At 46.6% G+C, this 21,452-nt stretch overlaps 2 protein-coding genes across 4 annotated transcripts; one reads left to right on the top strand and one right to left on the bottom strand.

The window, feature by feature from the left end:
- Positions 1–211: 211 nt before the first annotated feature.
- APEX1 (apurinic/apyrimidinic endodeoxyribonuclease 1) lies at positions 212–8,681 on the bottom strand. Its single transcript, XM_033925187.1, has 5 exons — positions 8,527–8,681; positions 5,939–6,073; positions 4,062–4,246; positions 3,457–3,649; positions 212–1,184 (listed from the first exon to the last, which is right to left on the bottom strand). Exons 2-5 carry the CDS (start codon positions 6,012–6,014, stop codon positions 670–672), a joined length of 969 nt encoding a protein of 322 aa, XP_033781078.1. The 5' UTR covers positions 6,015–6,073; positions 8,527–8,681; the 3' UTR covers positions 212–669.
- Positions 8,662–19,782, top strand: OSGEP (O-sialoglycoprotein endopeptidase). 3 transcript variants are annotated; one of them, XM_033925185.1, is made up of 11 exons: positions 8,662–8,818; positions 9,225–9,344; positions 13,066–13,241; positions 13,335–13,430; positions 13,538–13,587; positions 14,665–14,743; positions 15,530–15,595; positions 16,452–16,542; positions 17,885–17,960; positions 19,125–19,223; positions 19,563–19,782. In XM_033925185.1, the coding sequence occupies exons 1-11, from the start codon at positions 8,704–8,706 to the stop codon at positions 19,600–19,602; spliced, it is 1,008 nt and encodes a 335-aa protein (XP_033781076.1). In that variant the 5' UTR covers positions 8,662–8,703; the 3' UTR covers positions 19,603–19,782. The 3 variants fall into 3 exon arrangements, 2 of the variants coding, with proteins under 2 accessions (XP_033781076.1, XP_033781077.1); XR_004537281.1 differs by lacking the exon at positions 19,563–19,782 and having other exon boundaries at positions 16,452–16,535; XM_033925186.1 differs by lacking the exons at positions 17,885–17,960; positions 19,125–19,223; positions 19,563–19,782 and adding an exon at positions 17,770–17,823 and having other exon boundaries at positions 16,452–16,535.
- Positions 19,783–21,452: the final 1,670 nt, after the last annotated feature.

The raw sequence follows: 21,452 nt of genomic DNA, 5'->3' as shown, positions 1-21,452 counted from the left end.
CGGTTTTGTAAAAGGAGGGGTTAATTTAATTAAAAATCACCCTGAGGCACTCCACTATTTACCCTCCTCCATTGAGAAAAATGGCCACTTAACCCTACCCTCCGTTTTCTGTCCAATAACCAGTTCCTATCCCCTGAGTTTGACAAAGATCCTCATGAGAGACTCCTAAATTAAAAACGCTTTCAGAAGGAGGACTTCCACAGCTGAATTTTGTTGAAAACATTAAAGTTTATTGGTTAATGCCTTGCCCCCAGCAAGGGATCCTCAATCCCCCCCCCAACTCAACAGCTCAAAAACTCAAAACGTGTCAATGCAACCGACTCCATTTGGGTTCCCTCCTCCAGGAGCAGAAAGGGAAGGAAGCAGGGTAATTCCAGTGTCCCCTCCTGGGTCAGGGTGACTCAGTAGCTTATCAGATGAATTTGTGTAAGAAAAATTGACAGATTTCCTGACCCACTAGGCTGGGAGAGATGACACTGCCAAGGTCAGTGACAGAAACAAATGGGAGAAGAGTCCTTTATTGTCCCTAATGAGACTCAGTAACCCCTACCCTTTGACCTCTCATATAACCATGCCACTAGTAATGCCTTGACATCCTCACCTCAGACAGTATGGGACGAGGACAGAAAGCACTCAACACAGGACGCAGCACTATCACCCTTGCTGTTGTCACATGGCCAAGTACAGTGTGATGGGACAGTGGTCACTCCCCATGATCTTAGAACGGATCTTGCTGTCACAGAGCTTTGGAAGCAAGGCCTTGGACAGCAGGAAGTAATCAAGCCTCCAACCCACATTCTTGCCCCGGGCATTCATCATATAAGTCCAGAAGGTGTAGGCGTAGGGGACATCCGGGTAGAGGTGGCGGAAGCTGTCCACAAACCCCTCCCCCAGCAGGGTGCCGAAACCCTCCCGCTCCTGTGGTGTGAATCCAGCTGTCTTCTTATTAGTTTTGGGATTCTTGAGGTCGATCTCCTGGTGGGCCACATTGAGGTCTCCACAGAGGATAAGGGGCTTCTGCCCATCTAGACCCTTCAGGTATGCCCGGAAATCCACATCCCACTTCTGACGATAGTCTAGGCGTACCAGGCCACGACTGGAATTGGGCACGTAGGCTGCCACCAGGAAGTAGTCCTTGAATTCTGCTGTGATGACACGTCCTTCTTTGTCATGTTCCTCCACTCCTGAAGAACAAGGGAGAAGAAATAGCAGAATGTGACAAGGCCTCATTCACAATGCAAATACTACCCCTTCCTCACCAGTTCAGCTCACAATTAAAAACTCCACAATAGGACAGGTATCACAGGTTCCCTTCTCCATATCTCTGGAACTGCTAATGTAAGACTTTCCGTAGGTCCATGAAAAGGCTTTTATTTCAACAGCACTTAGATAATCTTCTCAGAGAATATGAATAATCTTCACTTGCTATCGACTGTGAACTCATTTTTAAAATGGAAGAAACTCTTGGTGCAGTGGTTGAGGCTACAGCCTCAGCACCCTGGGATTTTGGGTTCAAACCCCGCGCTGCTCCTTGCAACCCTGGGCAAGTCACTCAGTCCTCCATAGCCCCAGGTACATTAGATAGATTGTAAGCCCTCCGGGACAGATAGGGCAAATGCTCGAGTACCTAATTGTAAAACCGCTTAGATAACCTTGATAGGCGGTATATAAAAACCTAATAAACTTGAAACTCGATCTATCTAATCAGACATTCACATGTTAACTGAGTCGAGCTACCTATAGGAGATTATGCGGTATACAAACTTAAGTCATAGATTAGGTTAGATGAACTATTCGTACATTATAAATCCTTGTTGTGTTAGATCAGTGGTCTCAAACTCACGGCCCGGGGGCCACATGTGACCTGCTAGGTACTATTTTGAGGCCCTCAGTATGTTTATCATAATCACAAAAGTAAAATAAAACAGTTTCTTGATCATATGTCTCTTTAGCTATAAATGACAATATTATTATTAAGACTTAGCCAAAAGGAAAGATTTATAAACTCTAAAGAGTTTTACCTCATGCAAAATTGTCATTTCTTTAATAAGACATTAACTATTTTTTTCTGAGGCCCTCCAAGTACCTAGAAACCCAAAATGCGGCCCTGCAAAGGGTTTGAGTTTGAGACCACTGTGTTAGATGAATATCACGGTAACCCCTATTACCTTAGTCCTCTGTATCTCGGTTGTTAAATTATTATGTACATTACCTTGTAACCCATTCTGAGCTCTCTGGGGAGGATAGGATATATATCGAATTAAGTAAATAAATATCATTACAAACCATGCTCCTCCCTCACAAATTAAGAGAAGGGGTAGGATCTTGAGGAAGGGAGCGAGGTGTGAAACCCGCTTCCTTCTTGAGCAAGAAGGGGCATGAGCAGCGCAAAGTGACTAGGAAAATAACAGGCTGGAATATCATAGCATAAATATCAATTTATGGCAGAGGATTTTAGAACAACTTAAACCGTTAATATCTGTATATAAGGACTCGGATCTCTCTAATTTCTCTATTATTGGGGAAATAAAAAAGCGTCAAAAATTTATAAAATCTTAAGAGGAATTGAGGGAGAAAAGGAAATCCCCTTCGATGACATGTGGGCAGCAGATCTTAATGCAAACCTTAGGGAAATAAATTGGAAATCCTTTTGGGCATTCTCAGCCAGACCTACTATGTCGGCATCTATTTGCCAATCTACATATTTTATTTTGCATAAGACTCCTATTAAAATGGCAAAAGTGTTACATTTAACTTCACATCTTTGCTGGTCTTGCCATCAGCTTCCTGGGACTCTATTACACATCCTCTATTCATGTCCTAACCTACAAATATATTGGTCAGGCATTTGGTCTACAATTCTTTCCATAATTCACATAAAAAATAATGAGGTGCCCATGTCTTATAAGTCTATCATACTGCTCTCCTCTAACCCAGATGTCTCAATACCATCCTGCAATTGGAACGATAATTCTAGGCTTACTTTCCATGAGTGGTGGAATCACCTCTGTGTTATCAAGAAATATGAGGAAATAATTGCATTCAAACAAAATAATATTGCTAGGTTTACCAAAATCTGGGCCCCTCTTGATGAATTTTGCAAGGACTTGAATGTTAACCCCAATTAACTTCATTATGTTTATGACTTGAGAATTTGCAGCTTACTGTATTGTTCCATTTTTACATTACTTGTATTTGAAAAATTTCAATTAAAACATGATTAAAAAATAATAATAATTGGATCCTGCCTGGAGGCAGGGTGGAACAGGTTCATTTATCTCTCTTTTCTATTCCAAGAAATACATTTTCAGTCATAGCAGATTATAACAGACATTCCAGCCCTTTTTATGATTCTAGATGGCTTCATCCCCCCCAGCCCCTTCTTTCTATGATTTCTAAATGTGCGACTGTGGTACCTTCCCCTAGAAAAGTGCAACTGAGTTAGAAATGTCTCACCAATGCCAAAGGAAACGTTGAGTGGCAAGTCCTTACAAAGCATGGCCACACCACTGTAACCCTCCTTGTCGTCTGAGCAGGCCCAGTACTTGTTGGGGTACTCCGGCATATCCTTGATCTCATTCGGCAAGGCCTTCTCAGCACATTTTGTCTCCTGTAGGCACAGGATGTCCGGATTCTCCTGCCGCACCCACTGAAGAAGAGAGAGGAATTGTTTATTCATAGAAAGCAGGACAGCTCCTGTGCAAGAGATATGGCCCAGGGAATTGACGCCTCACAGACAACAGCACAGAAGTTCCCTGTGGTCTTTTAAGTGCCTTCTTGGGATGGGAGGGTGAAAATTTCAAAGACAACAGAGAACCATCCACAACTTCATTATCCTTACACAGAAGCAGGTGGAAAAGAAAGCAATTAACAAAGCTGGTACCCCTCCCTCATCTAAGAGGCAAACAGAAAACCACTGTGCAGTCAACACGCTGATGCTCCCAGGGTACCAGATTAAGTCTCAGACCTGGACTTGGGGGGGGGGGTGAGAACTGTGCAATTATTTGTAGGGAAGGGAGTCTCCCACTGCAGAAGAGTGGAGGTGGGCGGTTGATACTCACATCCAGGCCCTTCTTCTTTACCCAGGCCCGCAGCCCGTCCACGTTCCAGGAGGTGATCTTGAGGTTGCTTTTCTTCCCTGCAGAACAGGTCAGCTTTTCAGGGGGATCCTCGTATATGGATGGCCCTTCCGACTCCTTCGTGGCTTTGGACCCTCCTCCCTTTTTGCTCTTTTTCGCTACCTGTTCTGATGAGAAGTAACAGGGAAGGAAAATTTTTTAAAAAAAGCACCCCACCATTCAAATGTCTTTCTGGTATCTTCTCCCTACCACTGCTCCTTGCCCCCTAAGGCTCTCATCAGGAAGCCACTGTGTAAATAGTAAAACTTGTCCAAGATTCTCAGGTTATCCCTTTCAATATGCATGAGATAGATTTACAGACAAATCTTTCTCATATATTTTCATTAAGAGCATCCTAAAACCCTAACCTGTCTGCAGCCCTTAAGGCAAACTTTGCGAGCCAGCAGCACACTAAATTGGGAGCCGTGGTTCGAGGGCACCCGGAAGTGCACGGATGTCGACGCGATGATGTCACGCACATGCATTATGTTATCACATCGACATCCACGCATGCGCGGAGGCTCTCCAGACGGGGCCCTGAGATGTCCAGTGAGGGGGAGGGGGGGTGCAGCTGAAAAAGAAAAGGCGCGGAGGGGAAAAACGCCAGGGAGGAGGAGAGGCACAGGCTGACTGCCTACAGGATGTGCCTCTCACCCTGAAGAAAGCCTAGATCACACCCTGAAGAAAGCCACAGCATGGTGGCTGAAAAGTCGGTTTCTACCTGACAAAGACGCAGCAAGACATGGATACCTGCAACAAGCACAATACCAGCTGCAGAAACCCTGAAAGAACATCTAACCCAGCTCCACAGGGAGAAATCTTTAAACCTACCAGAGACCTTTTTTCCATTCTATGGACTTTCACAACAAAACTCAAATTTCTGACTGACTTTCCCGCCAAAATTCAAATTGGTGGGCTGCCTCATTCCCAATCAGGTCAATGATCCCACTATTTCTAAAGTCACACTGCAGACTTCACAGCAGACCCTGAATGGTGGCTAAAATGTCAGTTTCTACCTGACAAACAAGCAGCGAGACCCGGAAACCTGCAACAAGCAGAATGCCAGCTGCAGAAACCCTGAGAGAACAGATTTTATACTGCTTATTCTAGGAATAATGGCTTATGGAATTCTCTTTAGGAAATTATCCTAACCTTTTCTTAAACCCTACTTAGCTAACTGCTTTCACCACATTCTCTAGCAACACATCCCAGCGTTTAATTACACATTGAGGGAAGAAATATTTTCTCCGGTTTGTTTTAAATCTACTACTCAGTAGCTTCATTTCATGCTCCCTAGACCTATATTTTTGGAACCAGTAAACAAGTGATTCAAATCTACCTGTTCCACTCCACTCAGTATTTTATAGACCTCTATTATATCTCCCCAAGCTGTCTCTTTTTCAGGCTGAAGAGCCCTAACCACTTTAGCCTTTCCTCATAGGGATGTGGTCCTATCCCCTTCATTATTTTCGCCACCCTTCCCTGTACTTTTTCTAATGCCACTATATCTTTCTTGAGACCAGAATCACACAAAATATCTGAGGTGCAGCTGCACCATAAGAGTGATTCAAAGGCATTATAACATTCACATCTTTGTTTTCCTGATAATTCCTAACATTGTATTTGCTTTCTTAGCTGCAATGAGCCCTTCCTTTAGAATACTTGTTCTCAGCCTAATCCTTATGAATATCCTGAACGCCAGAAGTTTCCAAACATGAGACAAACCTGCAAACAATGGATGTACATATAAATCTATCCTATACATAATCATTGGGGCTGGAGGTATCCACTGCTCTACAAATGTGGCTCAGCTCACTTACCATTTCCATCCTGCTCCTGACACTCAACATTCACAGTCTCCTCCTCCACCTCCTTCTTCTTCCCACGTTTTGGCATCCTCCAAACAGAGCTCGAGCGGAGCCAGCCACGGAAAGAAGTGACAAGCAGAATTTCTCCTGAAAGGAAAGGAAACTAAGATAATCACTGGGATTCACTAAAGTCAGCAATCGTTGCTAAACCTGTTTTCGCAGGTTTAGCAATGATCGCTGCTAACCGACCCGATTCACAAAATGGCCCACCGTGTGATTTTCCTCTCGATCACCCATTTTCCAATCCGGCCATACATATTAGTAAAAACCCATGCAAAATAGCCAAGAGATTGATTCCTTACATTGCTTGGCTATTTAGTATCAGGTTTTACCGATCCTAAAACCGGATTGCTGTAGACCTGTCGGTAACTGTGTTACTGACAGGTTGGCCTGGGGTTTTTTCAATGGCACTGATATTTTGCGTGTATTACACACACAAAATATCTGTCTCATTTTTTTAAAAATCCCTCTCCGCCACCCCTCCCCAGCAACTTTCGACAATCATGCGCCCCCCTCCACCGACAACTGCGGTGACCGACCCACCCAAACCTAAAACAAATGGCAGGAGGAATGCCCACTCCCTCCTGCCATGAAGGACCTCCTCCCCTACTCCCCCCCTCAAAAAAAAAAAAGGGAAGGAGGGATACTCACTCCCTCCTGCCACGAAGGCGTCTGCTCACTCCCCCCCCCTGAAAAAAATGGCAGGAGGGATGCCTACTCCCTTCTGCCCAGAAAGGCCTTCCCCCCCCCACCTAAAGAAAAAGGCAGGAGGGATACCTATTCTCTCCTGCCCCGAAGGTGACCACATGCTCCCCCCCTGAAAAAAATCATCAAGGGGGACGCCCCCTGTACCTGGAATTTGGGAGCAGGAGGTACTAAAAACATCTCCTGCTCCTCCCGTGACAATACTGGGCCTTAGGCCCTGACTGGCTCAGGCACCTCGGGCTCCTCCCTTGGGAGGGGCACAAGGCATCGAAGCCAATCAGAGCCTAAGGCCTCACCCTGTGCATCACATGATACACCAGGGCGAGGCCTAAGGCCTAGTGTTATCGCGGGAGGAGCAGGAGGTGTTTTCAGTACCTCCTGCTCCCAATTTCCAGGTACAGGAGCATGGGGGCCTGGAGGGGGAGAGCGGTGTCCAGCGACAGGAGGGAGTGGGCACCCCTCCTGCCGCATTTTTTTTTTTTTTTTGGATGGGGGTGGCAGTAGTTCTGCGGTGCTGGCATGGGGAGGGACAAGGCATGGCAGAAAAACCCTAACAGCAGTGACAAAAAGCTGTTTTCTTTGTCACTGCTGTTAAGGCTGTGCGCATGTCTCAATCGCTCAGAGTGATTGAATCAATCGGGTTTGCATGCAAACTTGATAGTGAATCAATCGCTGTTGGAGAATCGGCCAATCGCTATCTTTAGCCCAATGTTACTATACTATAAAAGGTCCTATAGCTGAATATCATTTTCTATAGCGATTAAAGGCATCCGCAGTGCTGTATATTTAACATGTAACAGACGATCCCTGCTCAGCGGAGTTTACAGTCTAATTTCTGGGTGGGGATGGGAGCTGTGGAATAAAGTAGAACTACCAACCAGGGCAAGAGCAAATCGCCCCGACCTGTACAATCCTCTCAGTCACAGGGTCTCCTACACGGATTCCAAAGTACTGGTTAGCCTCCTCACACAGCTACATTTAAAAAGCATTTACATACATTTCTGGAAACAATTCTTACAATTCATAAATTAATCACAGCTCTCAGTTAAATCTCTATATTTAATATGAAGTGCTCAGACCAATACTCTTTGATTCAGTGATTTCACCAAACTGGGGTATATTAGGGACCATCATATCACTTCATTGTCCCTATCCCGCTCACCGCCACATTACTAATATAGCAAGAATGTTAAATATATAAAAGTCACTTATCTTGAAGAGCAAATAAGTGGGGTGAGCGGGATAGGGACAATGAAGTGATATGATGGTCCCTAATATACCCCAGTTTGGTGAAATCACTGAATCAAAGGGTATTGGTCTGAGCACTTCATATTAAATATAGAGATTTAACTGAGAGCTGTGATTAATTTATGAATTGTATGATCTTCATCACAGAATAATATGTTATCTCCCCAGTAATTAGTGTATAGTGGAAACAATTCTTAAACATGTAAGCATAGGGCCTGCCAACTGTTACTTCTGGGAACAGATCCTCCCATTTTGACCCAGACTAGTCAGAAGGAAGATGGTAGGGTGATCCCAGGCGGGTAGGGTGATCTTTCCCCAGATACTTTATACATAACCATAATAATAAATTCTATATCCATGCTCACAGTCAGGAATCAGGCTGCTGGCCTCAGGCCCACTGATCTGTGCCAGGCAGCCATCCCTCGATCATGCCCCCCCCCCCCCCCCCATTGCTTTTCCAGAGCCATGCATTTTGTAGGATTGCATTTTTATAGGTAAGGCGTGCAGCTCTTTTGCTGGCGCTGGGAGCAGAAGCGGCCACTACCAGCGATGCATCTACCCGGCAGCGGGAAAGAATGAGCACGCACCGAGGTCTGTAGGCCTGTAGAACGTTCCTGGGATCCTCCTCCTCCTCGCGCTTCTCTCCGAACGATCCTGGGAACCTCCTCCTCGCGCCGCTCTCAGCCCCGCCCCTTCCCACGTGCCACAGACTCAACAAAGGGGGAGCGGAAGCGGCGGGACCGGAAGCGGCCTTTCTCGCCGACATGACCGTCGTTCTCGGATTCGAGGGCAGCGCTAACAAGATTGGGGTCGGCATTGTCCGGGACGGGACTGTCCTGGCCAACCCCCGCCGGACCTATATCACCCCCCCGGGACAAGGTGAACATCTCCTCTCCCCCGAGACCTTTCACCTTTAGAGGCTCCAAATTTACCCAACAGGATGAGTCCAGGCCAGGTCTTAACCCCAGTGCATGCAGGGACTTGTAGTTCTGATTGCCAAACTGGCTTCCCTGCATGCACTGGGATAAAACCTGGCCTGGATCCATTCTGTTAGATGAATCTGGAGAAAACCAACCCCCTCCCCCCCCAAAAAAAAAAAAAACTCTGTGGAGTGACGATGTTCCAAAATGGACTTTATTTGAAAGTGTCAAAGTTCCAAAGGTACACTGAAATCATCCACATTAAATAAATTTTCTTCTCTGTGGATATTTTGGGGTCAATTCCTTTTGTTTTTTTGCCAGATGAATGTGGAGCCAATTGGCAACCCATCTCTCTTCTCCTACAGGTTTCCAGCCCAGCGACACTGCCCGCCACCACCGAGCCTGTGTGTTGGATGTGCTGCAGGAGGCGCTGCAGGAAGCGCAGATCACTGCCCAAGACATCGACTGCGTGGCCTATACCAAAGGTACCTGAGCTTCCTTGCCTCCTCTAACAACCTTTGGATACACATGAGCTAAGTCCTGCGTCTCTCAAGCCTGTCCTGGAATAATTGAATATGCATGGGAACAATTTAAATATTAACTCTCTTGCTTTGACCTTTATCCTCAGTCTTAAGAGGCCTGCCAACAGTTTAGATTTCCAGGATATCTTAATAAATATACATGGGAGACATTTATGTGCCTGCTATTACAGTATTATCGTATGCAGATCTCTCATGCACATTTATTAGGAATGGAAAGCTGACTTGGGTGCCCTAGAACAGTGTTTCTCAACACGCAATAAGCGTACCCCCTTGGAGTATGCGAGCCGCTCGTAGGGGATACACGGCGCTGGTGCTGTATGTCTCCCAACTTTCTTTTTCCGTCATGTCTATGCAGTGCTGGTGCTGTATGTCTCCCTCCTGCTGTCGTGTCTATGCAGCACCGGCGCTGTATGTTTCCTTCCTGCCATTGTGTATTTCCCACTTTCCTCATCTTCTCTCCCCAGCCTCCCTCCCCGAACAGCAACAGCTCACTGTGTGACTTTTGCTAGGCCAACCCACCTCCGACGAAAAAAGAAGTTGCATCATCAGAGGTGAGCCAGACTATAAAAGGCTCCAAGGCTGCCTGATGGAATCCCTGGCTCATCAGTACCTCTCCTCTCCCTAGTCCTAGAGAGCAGCTCACTGTGCTTTTACCTTCCCCACACAGCTACCTCTAGTGTTAGCCACAGTTCCATCAGGCAACCTTGGGGCCTTTGCTGGGCTGGACCGCCTCCGACGAAAAAGGAAGTTGCATCATCGGAAGCAGATCGGCTGGCCTAGCAAAGGTCCTGAGGCTGCCTGATGGAACCGCGGCTAAACTAACACTAGTGGCAGCTGTGTGGGGAAGTTAAAAGCACGCAGTGAGCTCCTGCTAGGGAGGGGAGAGGTACTGGTGGACATGAGGAGAAGTAGAGGTGCTGCTGGACAAGGAGGAGGGAAAGGGAAGGGAGGGAAAGGAAAGGTGCTGCACACTGGAGGGGAGAGAGCATATTAGTTATGAGTGGGAATGGGGGGACGGGAAGGAAGGAAAATTGTTGCAGGATGAGTGAGAGTGATGAGAGGGAGAAATGGGGCATGGGTAGAGAACATGTGGATGGGAATGGGGAGAGTTGGACTAGGGGTGAGAAGGAGGGATGTCACACTTGAGAGAAGGGGTGAGGAGATAGGGAGAGAAAGCGTGCAGGAGGCAGAAAGTGTTGGACTCATGGAGAGAGGGAGAGATGGACTGGGAGGACAGAAAGAAGGGAAGAAGAAATGTTGCATTCAGGGGAGAAGGCAGAGAGTAAAAAGTTGGACAGGGAGGGGGAGGGAATGAAGACTGGAGGAGAGGAAGCATTCAGGAGGCAGAGAGAAAGAAATGTTGGATATGGTGGTGGAGAGGGTCCAGAGGGACAGATTGAAGGGGATGCAAGCAGAAGGAATGTTGGACATAGTGATGGAGGAAGAGATGGGGCATGGTGTTGGAGAGGGGTGATAGAAGGAGAAATGGGCATGGGGCTGGTGGGCAGTGGTGAAAAATGCTGCACTTGAGCTGGGGGATGAGAGAGGAAGAAATGTTGGATGTGGCAGTAGAGGGGGTGGGAGAGACGCCTCCATGCCCAACTTTCCTTTTCCCATGTGCACCATCTCTCACTCACACTCTTGCCCAACAATTCTCCCTTTCTATTTCCTCCCCCCATGTCCCAAGTTAGTGCCCCCTTCCTCTCTCCATTTTGTGTCGCATGTTCATGCTCCCCTTTATTTCTGTGTTGAGTTTGTGCCCCCTCCCCCTCACTGCCTTCCAGCCTTTGTCCCAAAATTAAGTTGCAACGCCGGGGATCCCTGCGTGCCTGCCCCATCCACACCCCCTCCCTCCCCCAAAGCTGACTCGTCCCAGAAGTAATAGGCGCTGCTATGGATCCCTGCCTGCCCCTCCTCCCCTGAAGCCGACCTATCCACAGAAGCCACCGGGGATCCCTGCCCCGCCTGCCTATCTGTCTACCTGCCCGCCGCACTATCCCCCACCCCCAAAGCTGTCCTTGTTAACTTTTTCGAAGTCCGACTCGCTTCATCCTCTCCCAGCAGCAACTCCGTGCAGGGATGACAGCCATTCACACGCTGCATGTGGCTGGCCCACAATCCTGATGTCAGAGAGAAGGTTGCAGGTCAGCTATGCAGTGTGTGAGTCGTTGCCTACGTCCCTGCACGGAGTGCTGCTGGGGGAGCCAGTCCGGCTTTAACGAAGTAATAGGGTTGGCTTCGGGTGTGTGGGGGGCTATACTGAGTATTCAGACAGGCAGGGAGGGATCCCCGGCAGTGGCTTCAGCAGCAGGCAGGGAGGGATCCCTGGAAGCGGCTTCAGCAGTGGGCAGGCAGGGAAGGATCCCCAGCAGCGGTGGCCAAGCTGCATACCCACAACAAGCAGCTCACAAAACCCCAAGGGTAAGCATACATGTTGAGAAACACTAACCTAGAAGATTGGGATGGTTAACAAGACTAAGAATGTTATAATGCCCCTGTATCGCTCCATGGTGCGACCTCATCTGGAGTATTGTGTTCAATTCTGGTCTCCTTATCTCAAGAAAGATATAGTGGCACTAGAAAAGGTTCAAAGAAGAGCGACCAAGTTGGTAAAGGGAATGGAATCCTCTCGTATGAGGAAAGACTAAAACGGTTAGGGCTTTTCAGCTTGGAAAAGAGACAGCTGAGGAGAGATAGGATTGAAGTCTACAAAATCCTGAGTGGAGTAGAACGGGTACAAGTGGATCGATTTTTCACTCCGTCAAAAATTACAAAGACTAGAGGACACTCGATGAAGTTACAGGGAAATATTTTTAAAACCAATTGGAGGAAATTTTTTTTCACTCTAGCGTAGCTGGTTTTAAGAAAGGTTTGGACAAGTTCCTGGAGGAAAAGTCCATAGTCTGTTATTGAGAAAGACATGGGGGAAATCCACTGCTTGCCCTGGATCGGTAGCATGGAATGTTGCTACTCCTTGGGTTTTGGCTTGGTACTAGTGACCTGGATTGGCCACCACCAGGACGGGCTACCATTGGTCTGACCCAATTAGGCTATTCTTATATTCTTAAGGTCTATGCAAAACTCTCATCTGTGTTTCATTGTGGATATCCTGAAAACCAGCTAACAAAGATACTTTCCAGAAGTGATTCAAGAAACGTTTAAGTTGTAGTTAATGCTCTGCAAATAGCCATTCCTGTGCAAGTTTTAGTGTAGGAGAGCATATTGATTGACGCTGTCCCATTTAACATTGCAGTTCTTTTCTTTTCTCCTATTTTCTTTTTCTCAGTAAATTTTTATTGTCGTTTGAAGCATATAACACTAATACCAAGACAATACACAGTATCGGAGAAAGGCATAAGTACCTTACAATGAAATCTCTCATTTAATACACAAAATCTCCTCTCTTCTTTCATCTAGTTTTTATAGATTGTAAACAGCTTTGCTGTATAATTGTAGTGAAAGGCAGTATAGTAGATCCTCACCCAATAAATAAATAAATAACTTTGTATTTGGAGTGTTCATATTTGCTCCCAATAAAGTTGCTTCAGCAAGGCAGAAGATGCAGAGTTGGTGATCGATCGTTTCTACCTTCTGTCTCACTGCTCCTGTTGCTTTTTTTTCCTCTGACAGGCGGACTCAAATCTTTCACTTTTGTACCTAATAGGCCCAGGCATGGGAGCTCCTCTGCTGACTGTAGCCATCGTGGCCCGCACGGTAGCCCAGCTGTGGAAGAAGCCGCTCCTAGGGGTGAATCACTGCATTGGCCACATTGAGATGGGACGGCTGATCACAGGAGCCAAGAACCCCACGGTACTATATGTGAGTGGTGGGAACACCCAGGTATGTAGCCTAGATCCAGGACAAGGAATGAGGAGGAAGTTGTGCTGTGGTTTACTTTCAGCCACCATCACCAGTCCTGCTTTGCTTCCACAGGTTATTGCATACTCTGAGCATAGGTACCGGATATTCGGGGAGACCATTGACATTGCTGTGGGGAACTGTCTGGACCGCTTTGCCCGTGTACTGAAGGTAAAACAGCTTCTCGCTGTGTGTCTGCTAGTTGAGTCATTTTGTTGCACTTTCTAGGTATCTCAGGCTGACTAACAGTTGCCCTCAATTCTCATTGGTCACTATAGATCTCAAATGACCCCAGCCCTGGCTACAACATCGAGCAGAAGGCCAAGAAGTAAGTAATTTGATCCCCGAGGTGAAAGAGGAAGAAGACGATCGGATTTCTTTTTACAAATAAACATACAAAATACAGGATGTTGGACATTTGTCATACAATGTTTTGAAATCAAGGTCTTTCTCTGTATCTTTCTCGTTTACTATAAAGGGGATGGAACTCCTCTCGTAGGAGGAGATTTAAAAGGTTAGGGCTCTTCAGCTTGGAAAAGAGAAGGCTGAGGGGAGATATGATTGAAGTCTACAAAATCCCGAGTGGAGTAAGAACATAAGAAGCGCCATCTCTGGAACAGACCCTAGGTCCATCAAGTCCGGCGATCCGCACATGCGGGGGCCCCGCCAGGTGTACCCTGGCATAGTTTTGGTCCCCATATCGCTCTAAGCTTCTCGTAAAGAGAAGTGCATCTAGCTTACCCTTACCCATGTCATTTCATGCCACTCATAAGGAGATGTACATCTAACTTACCCTTAAATCCTAGAACGGTGGATTCTGCAATTACCTTTTCTGGGAGAGCATTCCAGGTGTCCACCACTCGTTGCGTGAAGCAGAACTTCCTGATATTTGTCCTGAACTTGTCCCCTCTTAGCTTCAGCCCATGTCCTCTTGTCCGTGTCAGTAGAATGGGTTCAAGTGGATAGATTTTTCATTCCGTCAAAAATTACAAAGACCAGGGGACACTCATTGAAACTGCAGGGAAATACTTTTAAAACCAATAGGAGGAAATATTTTTTTCACTCGGAGAATAGTTAAGCTCTGGAATGCATTGCCAGTGGTTGTGGTAAAAGCAAGTAGCGTAGCTGGTTTTAAGAAAGGTTTGGACAAATTCCTGGAGAAAAAGTTCATAGTCTGTTATTAAGACATGGGGGAAGCCTCTGCTTGCCATGGATCGGTAACATGAAATGTTGCTACTCTTTGGGTTTTGGCCAGGTACTAGTGATCTGGATTGGCCACCTTGTGAACAGGCTACTGCGCTTGATGGACCATTGGTCTGACCTAGTAAGGCTGTTCTTATGTTCTTAATATTGGGGTGGTGGGATTCTGTGAATGTGTCTCACTTCACTTTTTTCCCTCATGCAGGGGAACAAAATTTGTGGAATTGCCCTACACTGTTAAAGGAATGGATGTCTCCTTCTCGGGGATCCTCTCCTACATTGAGGTAATGTGTGTGCACCGCAACTGTATCTTAAGTGTGTCTTTATTTGAGTCTCTTGAGATTGAAGAGGTCTGTTCCTTCATGCAGGTGGAATGTGCTCATTCCTGTCGGTCGAATGTCTTGGGCTGGGAGGGAGCGGGATGGTTTTCTGGGAGGCTGACAACTGTTTCCACCACACTTTGGGTTAGAGTCACTAAATTCAATCGCTGTTGGCCGATTTTGAAACAGCAATTGATTCACTACCTTTGTTGCATGCAAACTCCCCGACTCAGTCGCTCAGTGAGCGATTGAGTCGGGGCAGCCCTGACAGTAATGACAGGAGAAGCATCCCTCCTGCTTTTTTCTTGGAGGGGGGAGGGCAGCGGGGCCGTGTTTGTGTGTGGGGCATTCCTGCTGCAATTTGTGGGTTGGGGGGTCACATTTTTTTGACAGGCCTGTCTTTTATTAATTTTTTTTTTTTTTTTTAATGTAACACACGCAAAATATCTGTGCCATGGGAAAAAAAAATTAATAGAGACAGGCAGGCCTGTCAAAAAGCCGTCAGACCTGTCAGTAACACAGTTACCGACAGGTCTGCAGCAGTCAAGTTTGACAATAGTAAAACCCGATTCAAAATAGCCAAGCAATTGTTAGTGAATCAATCGCTTGGCTATTTTGCATGGGAGGATTGGATCGGAGCTGTAAATGATCGGGAAAGAGGTTAGTGAATTGGGTCGGAGGAAAATCAGGTCGCAAACCGATCGGTTTGCTTAGTGAATCTAGTCCTTTGACTCGTTCTTTCTCCCACAGGAAGCTGCCCATAAGATGCTGCTGTCGGGGGACTGCACCCCTGAAGATCTCTGCTTTTCACTTCAGGTGATCAATTGTGGGATGAGGGGGAGGCAGGGGGGGTCTTTTTCTTCTCTGGTGCTAGTGCTAGGGTAGTCTTTGTTGTAAATTGTCAGTTGCAGGCTCCCAGGGCGAGGCTGTGTCAATCCTAAAACTTGCTTTTTATCATTTTCTATCCTTGTTCTGCCGCTTTTGCCTCATGCGTTATATTCTGTAGTTTCTCTCATGTTCGACGGACGAGTTTGGTTTTTTTCACCTTGAACACAAAGTTGATTCAAATTGGTTGTGACTCCCAGCATGCGAAACATAGAAACAGGCATGACAGCAGATAAAGACCAAATGGCCCATCCAGTGGGGTGGGAATGGCTGTACCTTGTTAACTAGATCCATCTGGAGCTCTGAGTCTGTGAGCAAAAGAGGCAGTGGCTTACAAAAGAGAGTGTTTTCCTTTGACAGTGATGCATTGGCTGGACTATTACTTTATCTATTACTAAACTAAACCTTCCGTTTATATACCGCATCCTCTCCACGGAAGTGGAGCTCGGCACGGTTTACAAGAACTTAAATATAAGAAGAGAAAGGAAAAGGTTTACATGAGCTTATACATAGAAAGGAAGAGTAAGGGGGAAAATAGAATTACATGTTAGAGAAGAGCCAAGTTTTCAGTTGCTTGCGGAATAGTTGGAGAGAGCCCACAGCGGGATAGTAAGGTTCCGCAGCGGGATAGTAAGGTCGTTCCAGAGACCTGTGATTTTGAAGAGAAGAGATTTTCCCAGTTTACCTGCATAGAAAATACCGCGTAGAGAGGGGAAGGATAGTTTATATCTTTGGGCGGGTCTGGTGGAGTCTCTTACTCATATACCTCCCCTTTTTTCCCCCCCAGGAGACACTTTTCTCCATGTTGGTGGAAATCACAGAGCGGGCAATGGCACACTGTGGCTCCCAGGAGGTGCTGATCGTTGGAGGGGTAGGATGTATGCACACCTGACCCTGCCCCATCCCCCACCTTTCACTCATTTCCTTTGTCCCCTTTTACCTTCATAGAATGTGTAGAGCGCTGTGTATGTCTAGTCGTGCTTTAGAAATGATTAGTACTAGTCGTTTCAGTCCCAGCTCCATCCCCTTTCTTCCCTTGCCTCCAAGGTCTTTCTTCAAGTTTCAACTTTTATTAAAATTTGTTATACCGCCTAATCAGAATTCTAGGCGGTTTACAAAGGTAAAAAAAAACCACAACATACAAAGATAAATCCCTGTCCCCATATTCCACCCCCATCTAGCTACTCTTCTTTACCCTTTCTCCTGTACCCAACCCCAGGACCAATCTCTTTCTCTTCTCTCCCTTGCCCCCTCCCCGGGGTTCTGCATCTCTCTCTCCCTCATTAAATCCCCTATACTGTATTTCTCAATCCCCCCATCCCAGAATCTGCCTCTTTTTCTCTCTTCACCCTCTATTCCCCAAAAGCTTCCCATGCCCTCCTAGATATGTCTCTCTCTCTCTCTTTCCAACTCCCATCCCACACAGGTGCATCTGTTTATCTCTCCTTCCAACCCCCCCTTCCCGCCATGGGTGCTTCTATCTCTCTCTCCTTCCAGCCCCTCCCCAGCAGAATCCACACAACCTCTCTCCCCACCTACCTCCACCCTGGCCGCTGCATTGAATCTTCGGGCAGCCTGGCAGCAGCAATGAGGTGAGTCTGCTGCTGTTGGCATGACCCAGATGTCGCTTATTTGCAGCAACTTCCTGTTCCCACGGAGGTGGGGTCTGCAGAGATCAATTCTTAGACATATGGTAACCATAATTATTACCCATCTATACAATCGTTGCTGCTAACCATGACTGCTGTCAGACCATGCACTCTGTTTGCAAATGCCAGGCCTTCTATTGTGGGTCTTATCCTACATTGCTAATGTATCTTTTTATGATCACATCCACTTGGTTTTAGAATTCTAACCCAAACCAACTTTTTAGTCTGGTAAGCTGGGGCTTCTTTCATATCTCCTGCAGTGGTGAAAGTCCCTATGTCAGAGGAATCCTTTCAGGGTGCTGCTCGTGTGTTTTTTGCTTAGCCTACGTGTTAATTCACTCTTTCCATGTAAATTACTGCAGAATTTGAACGCATCTGTAGGCAGATGACTCCAGACATCTGGAGAATCCCTTCACCGCTGAGCTCTGATAATTCAGTAACCCTTGTGTGTTTCAGAAGATTTGTTCCCTGACTTTGGCAAACCAACTACCCTGAGAAAGAATAAGTTTTGGGAGCTGGCCTCCCAGTTATAAAGAATTCAGGAGCTCACCCACCTCTGTACCTCCTCCAGGTAACGTGCGACTGCAGGAAATGATGGCGATCATGTGCAAGGAAAGAGGGGCTCGGCTCTTTGCCACGGATGAGAGGTACCTTAGGGGTGGAGGAAGACCAAGCTTGTCAAACAGCGACTTTGATTGAAAGGCCTTCGTGAATTCCAAACTCAGATGCTCAGTTTTGTCCTGTGGTTGCAGCAGAGCAGTAATGAATGTCTGGTTCGCTGTATGCTTCCTCTTTGAAGTCTTAAGGCACAAGTTGAGCATCTGATCAGAGTTGAGAGACTACCGTATTTTCACTCATATACCGCGCACACGGGTATAGCGCGCGGGAAACTGTAATTTATATAAATAAATTTTTAACTACCGCGCACACCCCTATACCGCGCATGCCGCCCCAACTCTCCCGTCGCTGCCCGACTCTCCTTTAGCCCGCCCCGACTCTCCTTTAGCCCGCCCCGACTCTCCTCTGGCCAGCCCGACTCTCCTTTAGCCCGCCCTGACTCTCCTCTGGCCAGCCCGACTCTCCTTTAGCCCGCCCTAACTCTCCTCTCCTCCTTGAAGTCCTGTCCCCACCCTGAAAGCCTGATGCCCCCCCCCCCCCCCCGACGTCCGATTCACCCCCCGCAGGACCGCTCGCACCCCCACCCCGAAGGACCGCTCGCACCCCCAAAGCCTCCCCCCCCATCAAGTAGAAGCTGCCTACCGTCATCCTGCTGCTTCCTCTGCCGGTGGTCCTGCCCCTTCTCTTAGCCCTGCGTCTACGCTACTTCCTCTTCCGGCGGTCCCGCCCTTTCCTTCGGGGTGGGGGTGCGGGTGCATGTTCGAGCACGAGCGGTCCTTCGGGGTGGGGGTGCGAGTGGTCCTGCGGGGTGAATTGGGGGGGGGAACTATGTAAAAAAAAAGGGGATAACGCGCTCACGAATATAACACGCATGGTTATACTCGGATTGTAAAAATCGTGTATAACGTACGCGTTATATGCGTGAAAATACAGTAAGTGTCTTGGAATGATGGTATTAGAAGCCCACTATCCTCAGTATGGTGAGCATTGAAACACAAGGTGTGTGGGATGCATGATCCCATGGCAAGTATTGAGGCCCCTGAAAAATGTTTAGAGACTGACCCTGTTTGCTGTGTGATATTTTGTCAGGCTGTGCTGTTTTGAAGTGAAAAACATCACTGGCAAAGCGGGGGGGAGGGGGGATCTACTTTGGCTCTAAACCTAAATCTCACGTTTTGCCTCTATCCCTTCAGGTTCTGTATTGACAATGGTGCGATGATTGCACAGGCCGGCTGGGAAATGTTCCGATCAGGGCAGACAACTCCACTGGAGCAGTCCTGGATCACACAGAGGTAACCGTGTTCTGTGCCACTACAAGATCACAGCTCTGCCTCTGTCGAAAAGAGTAGGGAAAGGGCAGTCATGTGCAGAAGAATCAAAAGCACACTAGCGGAATTGTATTTTAAGGGAGGGGAAAGCCAGATGTGTAGGTTTTAATCTCGCTTCCTATGCATGCATTGGACAAGCACGTGGGATCTGTAAGGAAGAGGAAAGGACAGTAGATGGTAGACTGGATCGGCCATATGGCCTTTATCTGCTGTCATTTTCTATCTTTCTGCGTGTGTAATATTTTGCAGATTTGGGCCGTTGACTGGCTGTCTACTTATCTCTCCTCTCTCTCTACACCACAGATATCGAACAGATGAAGTGGAAGTGACCTGGCGTGATTAATACTCTGCTGACCTCCCCATAGTTAGGTGTTTCTGCACATTTCAGCTTTTCCCATGGAACAGACGCTTAGCTCGTAGAGCTGCATTCAGTGACTTGAACTGGGGCCAACAGCAGTTGCTGGCAAAAGACAGTGGTTATGTAAAGAGTCTGAATACTAATTAAAGACGCATTGTATTGCACTCTAAAGGTTGTCTTGCTGTTTAGATTTTTCTCTTCCTTTCCCGCCTTTGGTTTGCCTCATCTTAACATATATTCTGACATCATTTACCTGCAGAGAGCTTGAACACATCACTAAAGCCAGAGAATTCATGTAGTTAGTCATCTTATGTACTGTACCATATATTTGACTAAGTCAAGACATTTTGACCAAAAAAGCTGAAAAATTTAAAAATATACATGGATGGTGGAGGCTAGCTACATTAAGGAAGATCTTGCTTGACGAACTTGCTGCATTTCTTTGAGGGAGTAAACAGGCAGATAGACAAGGTTGACATTGCATATCTGGATTTTCAGAAGGCGTTTGACAAGGTTCCACATGAACGACTACTTCAAAAAATTGCTAGCCATGGAATTGAGGGTAAAATACTCACGTGGATTAAAAACTAGCTGGCGGATAGGAAACAGAGAATGGGGGTAAATGGACAATACTCGGACTGGAAAAGCGTCACGAATGGAGTGCCACGGGGTTCAGTGCTTGGACCTGTGCTCTTCAACATATTTATAAACGACCTGGAAATTGGTACGACGAGTGAGGTGATTAAATCTGCAGACGATACGAAGTTATTCAGAATACTGAAGACATAGGAGGATTGCGAAGAAATGCAACGTGACATAAACACGCTCGAGAAATAGGCCATGACATGGCAAATGAGGTTTAACGTGGAAAAGTGTAAGGTGATGCATGTCGGTAACAAAAATCTTATACACGAATACAGGATGTTCGGTGCAGTACATGGAGAGACCCCTCAGGAAAGAGACTTGGGAGTACTGGTTGACAAGTCAATGAAGTTGTCCGCGCAATGTGCGGCGAAAAGGGCGAACAGAATGCTGGGAATGATTAAAAAGGGGATCACGAATAGATCGGAGAAGGTTATCGTGCCGCTGTACCGGGCCATGGTACGCCCTCACCTGGAATACTGTGTCCAGCACTGGTCACAGTTAATGAAGGACACAGTACTATTTGAAAGGGTACAGAGAAGAGCGACTAAAATGGTTAAGGGGTTGGAGGAGTTGCCGTACTGTGAGAGATTAGAGAAACTGGGCCTCTTCTCCCTTGAAAAGAGGAGACTGAGAGGGGACATGATAGAAACATTCAAGATAATAAAGGGAATAGACTTAGTAGACTTACAGGTTGTTCACCCTCTCCAAGATAGAGAGAATGAGAGGGCACTCTCTAAAGTTAAAAGGGGATCTATTCCATACAAACTTAAGGAAGTTCTTCTTCACCCAGAGAGTGATAGAAATGCTATTCCGGAGGCTGTTATAGGGGAAAATCACCCTCTAGGGATTCAAGACAAAGTTAGACAAGTTCCTGCTGAACCAGAACATATGCAGGTAAGGCTAGTCTCAATTAAGGCACCGGTCTTTGACCTAAGGGCCGCCGTGTGAGCGGACTGCTGGGCCCGATGGACCACTGGTCTGATTCAGCAATGGCAATTCTTATGTTCTTATGAAATAATAAGTTCAGGTGTAGCCGCTGAGGTTATTCCTTCACTATTAACATTTATATATGTTGATAGTATTTATATAAATTATGACTGAAGTAAATTTGATAAGAATATATGAAGATCTGTGGAAGAATATTTGATGATAAAAATATATACACGAAGAAAATTTATTTGCCCTGAAGC

Source organism: Geotrypetes seraphini, chromosome 16, assembly GCF_902459505.1.
Source record: "Geotrypetes seraphini chromosome 16, aGeoSer1.1, whole genome shotgun sequence".
NCBI lineage: Eukaryota > Metazoa > Chordata > Amphibia > Gymnophiona > Dermophiidae > Geotrypetes > Geotrypetes seraphini.
The sequence above is the reverse complement of the archived record's forward strand: the minus strand, read 5'-3'. Positions and strand labels throughout refer to the sequence as shown.

Bases quoted from the DNA above. Each gene is read 5' to 3' on its own strand.
- APEX1 (XM_033925187.1), bottom strand. From the start codon at position 6,014: ATGCCAAAACGTGGGAAGAAGAAGGAGGTGGAGGAGGAGACTGTGAAT. The intron at 3,650-4,061 runs GTGAGTATCAAC...TCTCTTCTTCAG, and splicing joins TAAAGAAGAAGGGCCTGGAT to TGGGTGCGGCAGGAGAATCC. The intron at 1,185-3,456 runs GTGAGACATTTC...CTTGTTCTTCAG, and splicing joins CAACGTTTCCTTTGGCATTG to GAGTGGAGGAACATGACAAA.
- OSGEP (XM_033925185.1), top strand. From the start codon at position 8,704: ATGACCGTCGTTCTCGGATTCGAGGGCAGCGCTAACAAGATTGGGGTC. The intron at 13,588-14,664 runs GTAAGTAATTTG...TCCCTCATGCAG, and splicing joins ATCGAGCAGAAGGCCAAGAA to GGGAACAAAATTTGTGGAAT. The intron at 14,744-15,529 runs GTAATGTGTGTG...TTTCTCCCACAG, and splicing joins GGATCCTCTCCTACATTGAG to GAAGCTGCCCATAAGATGCT.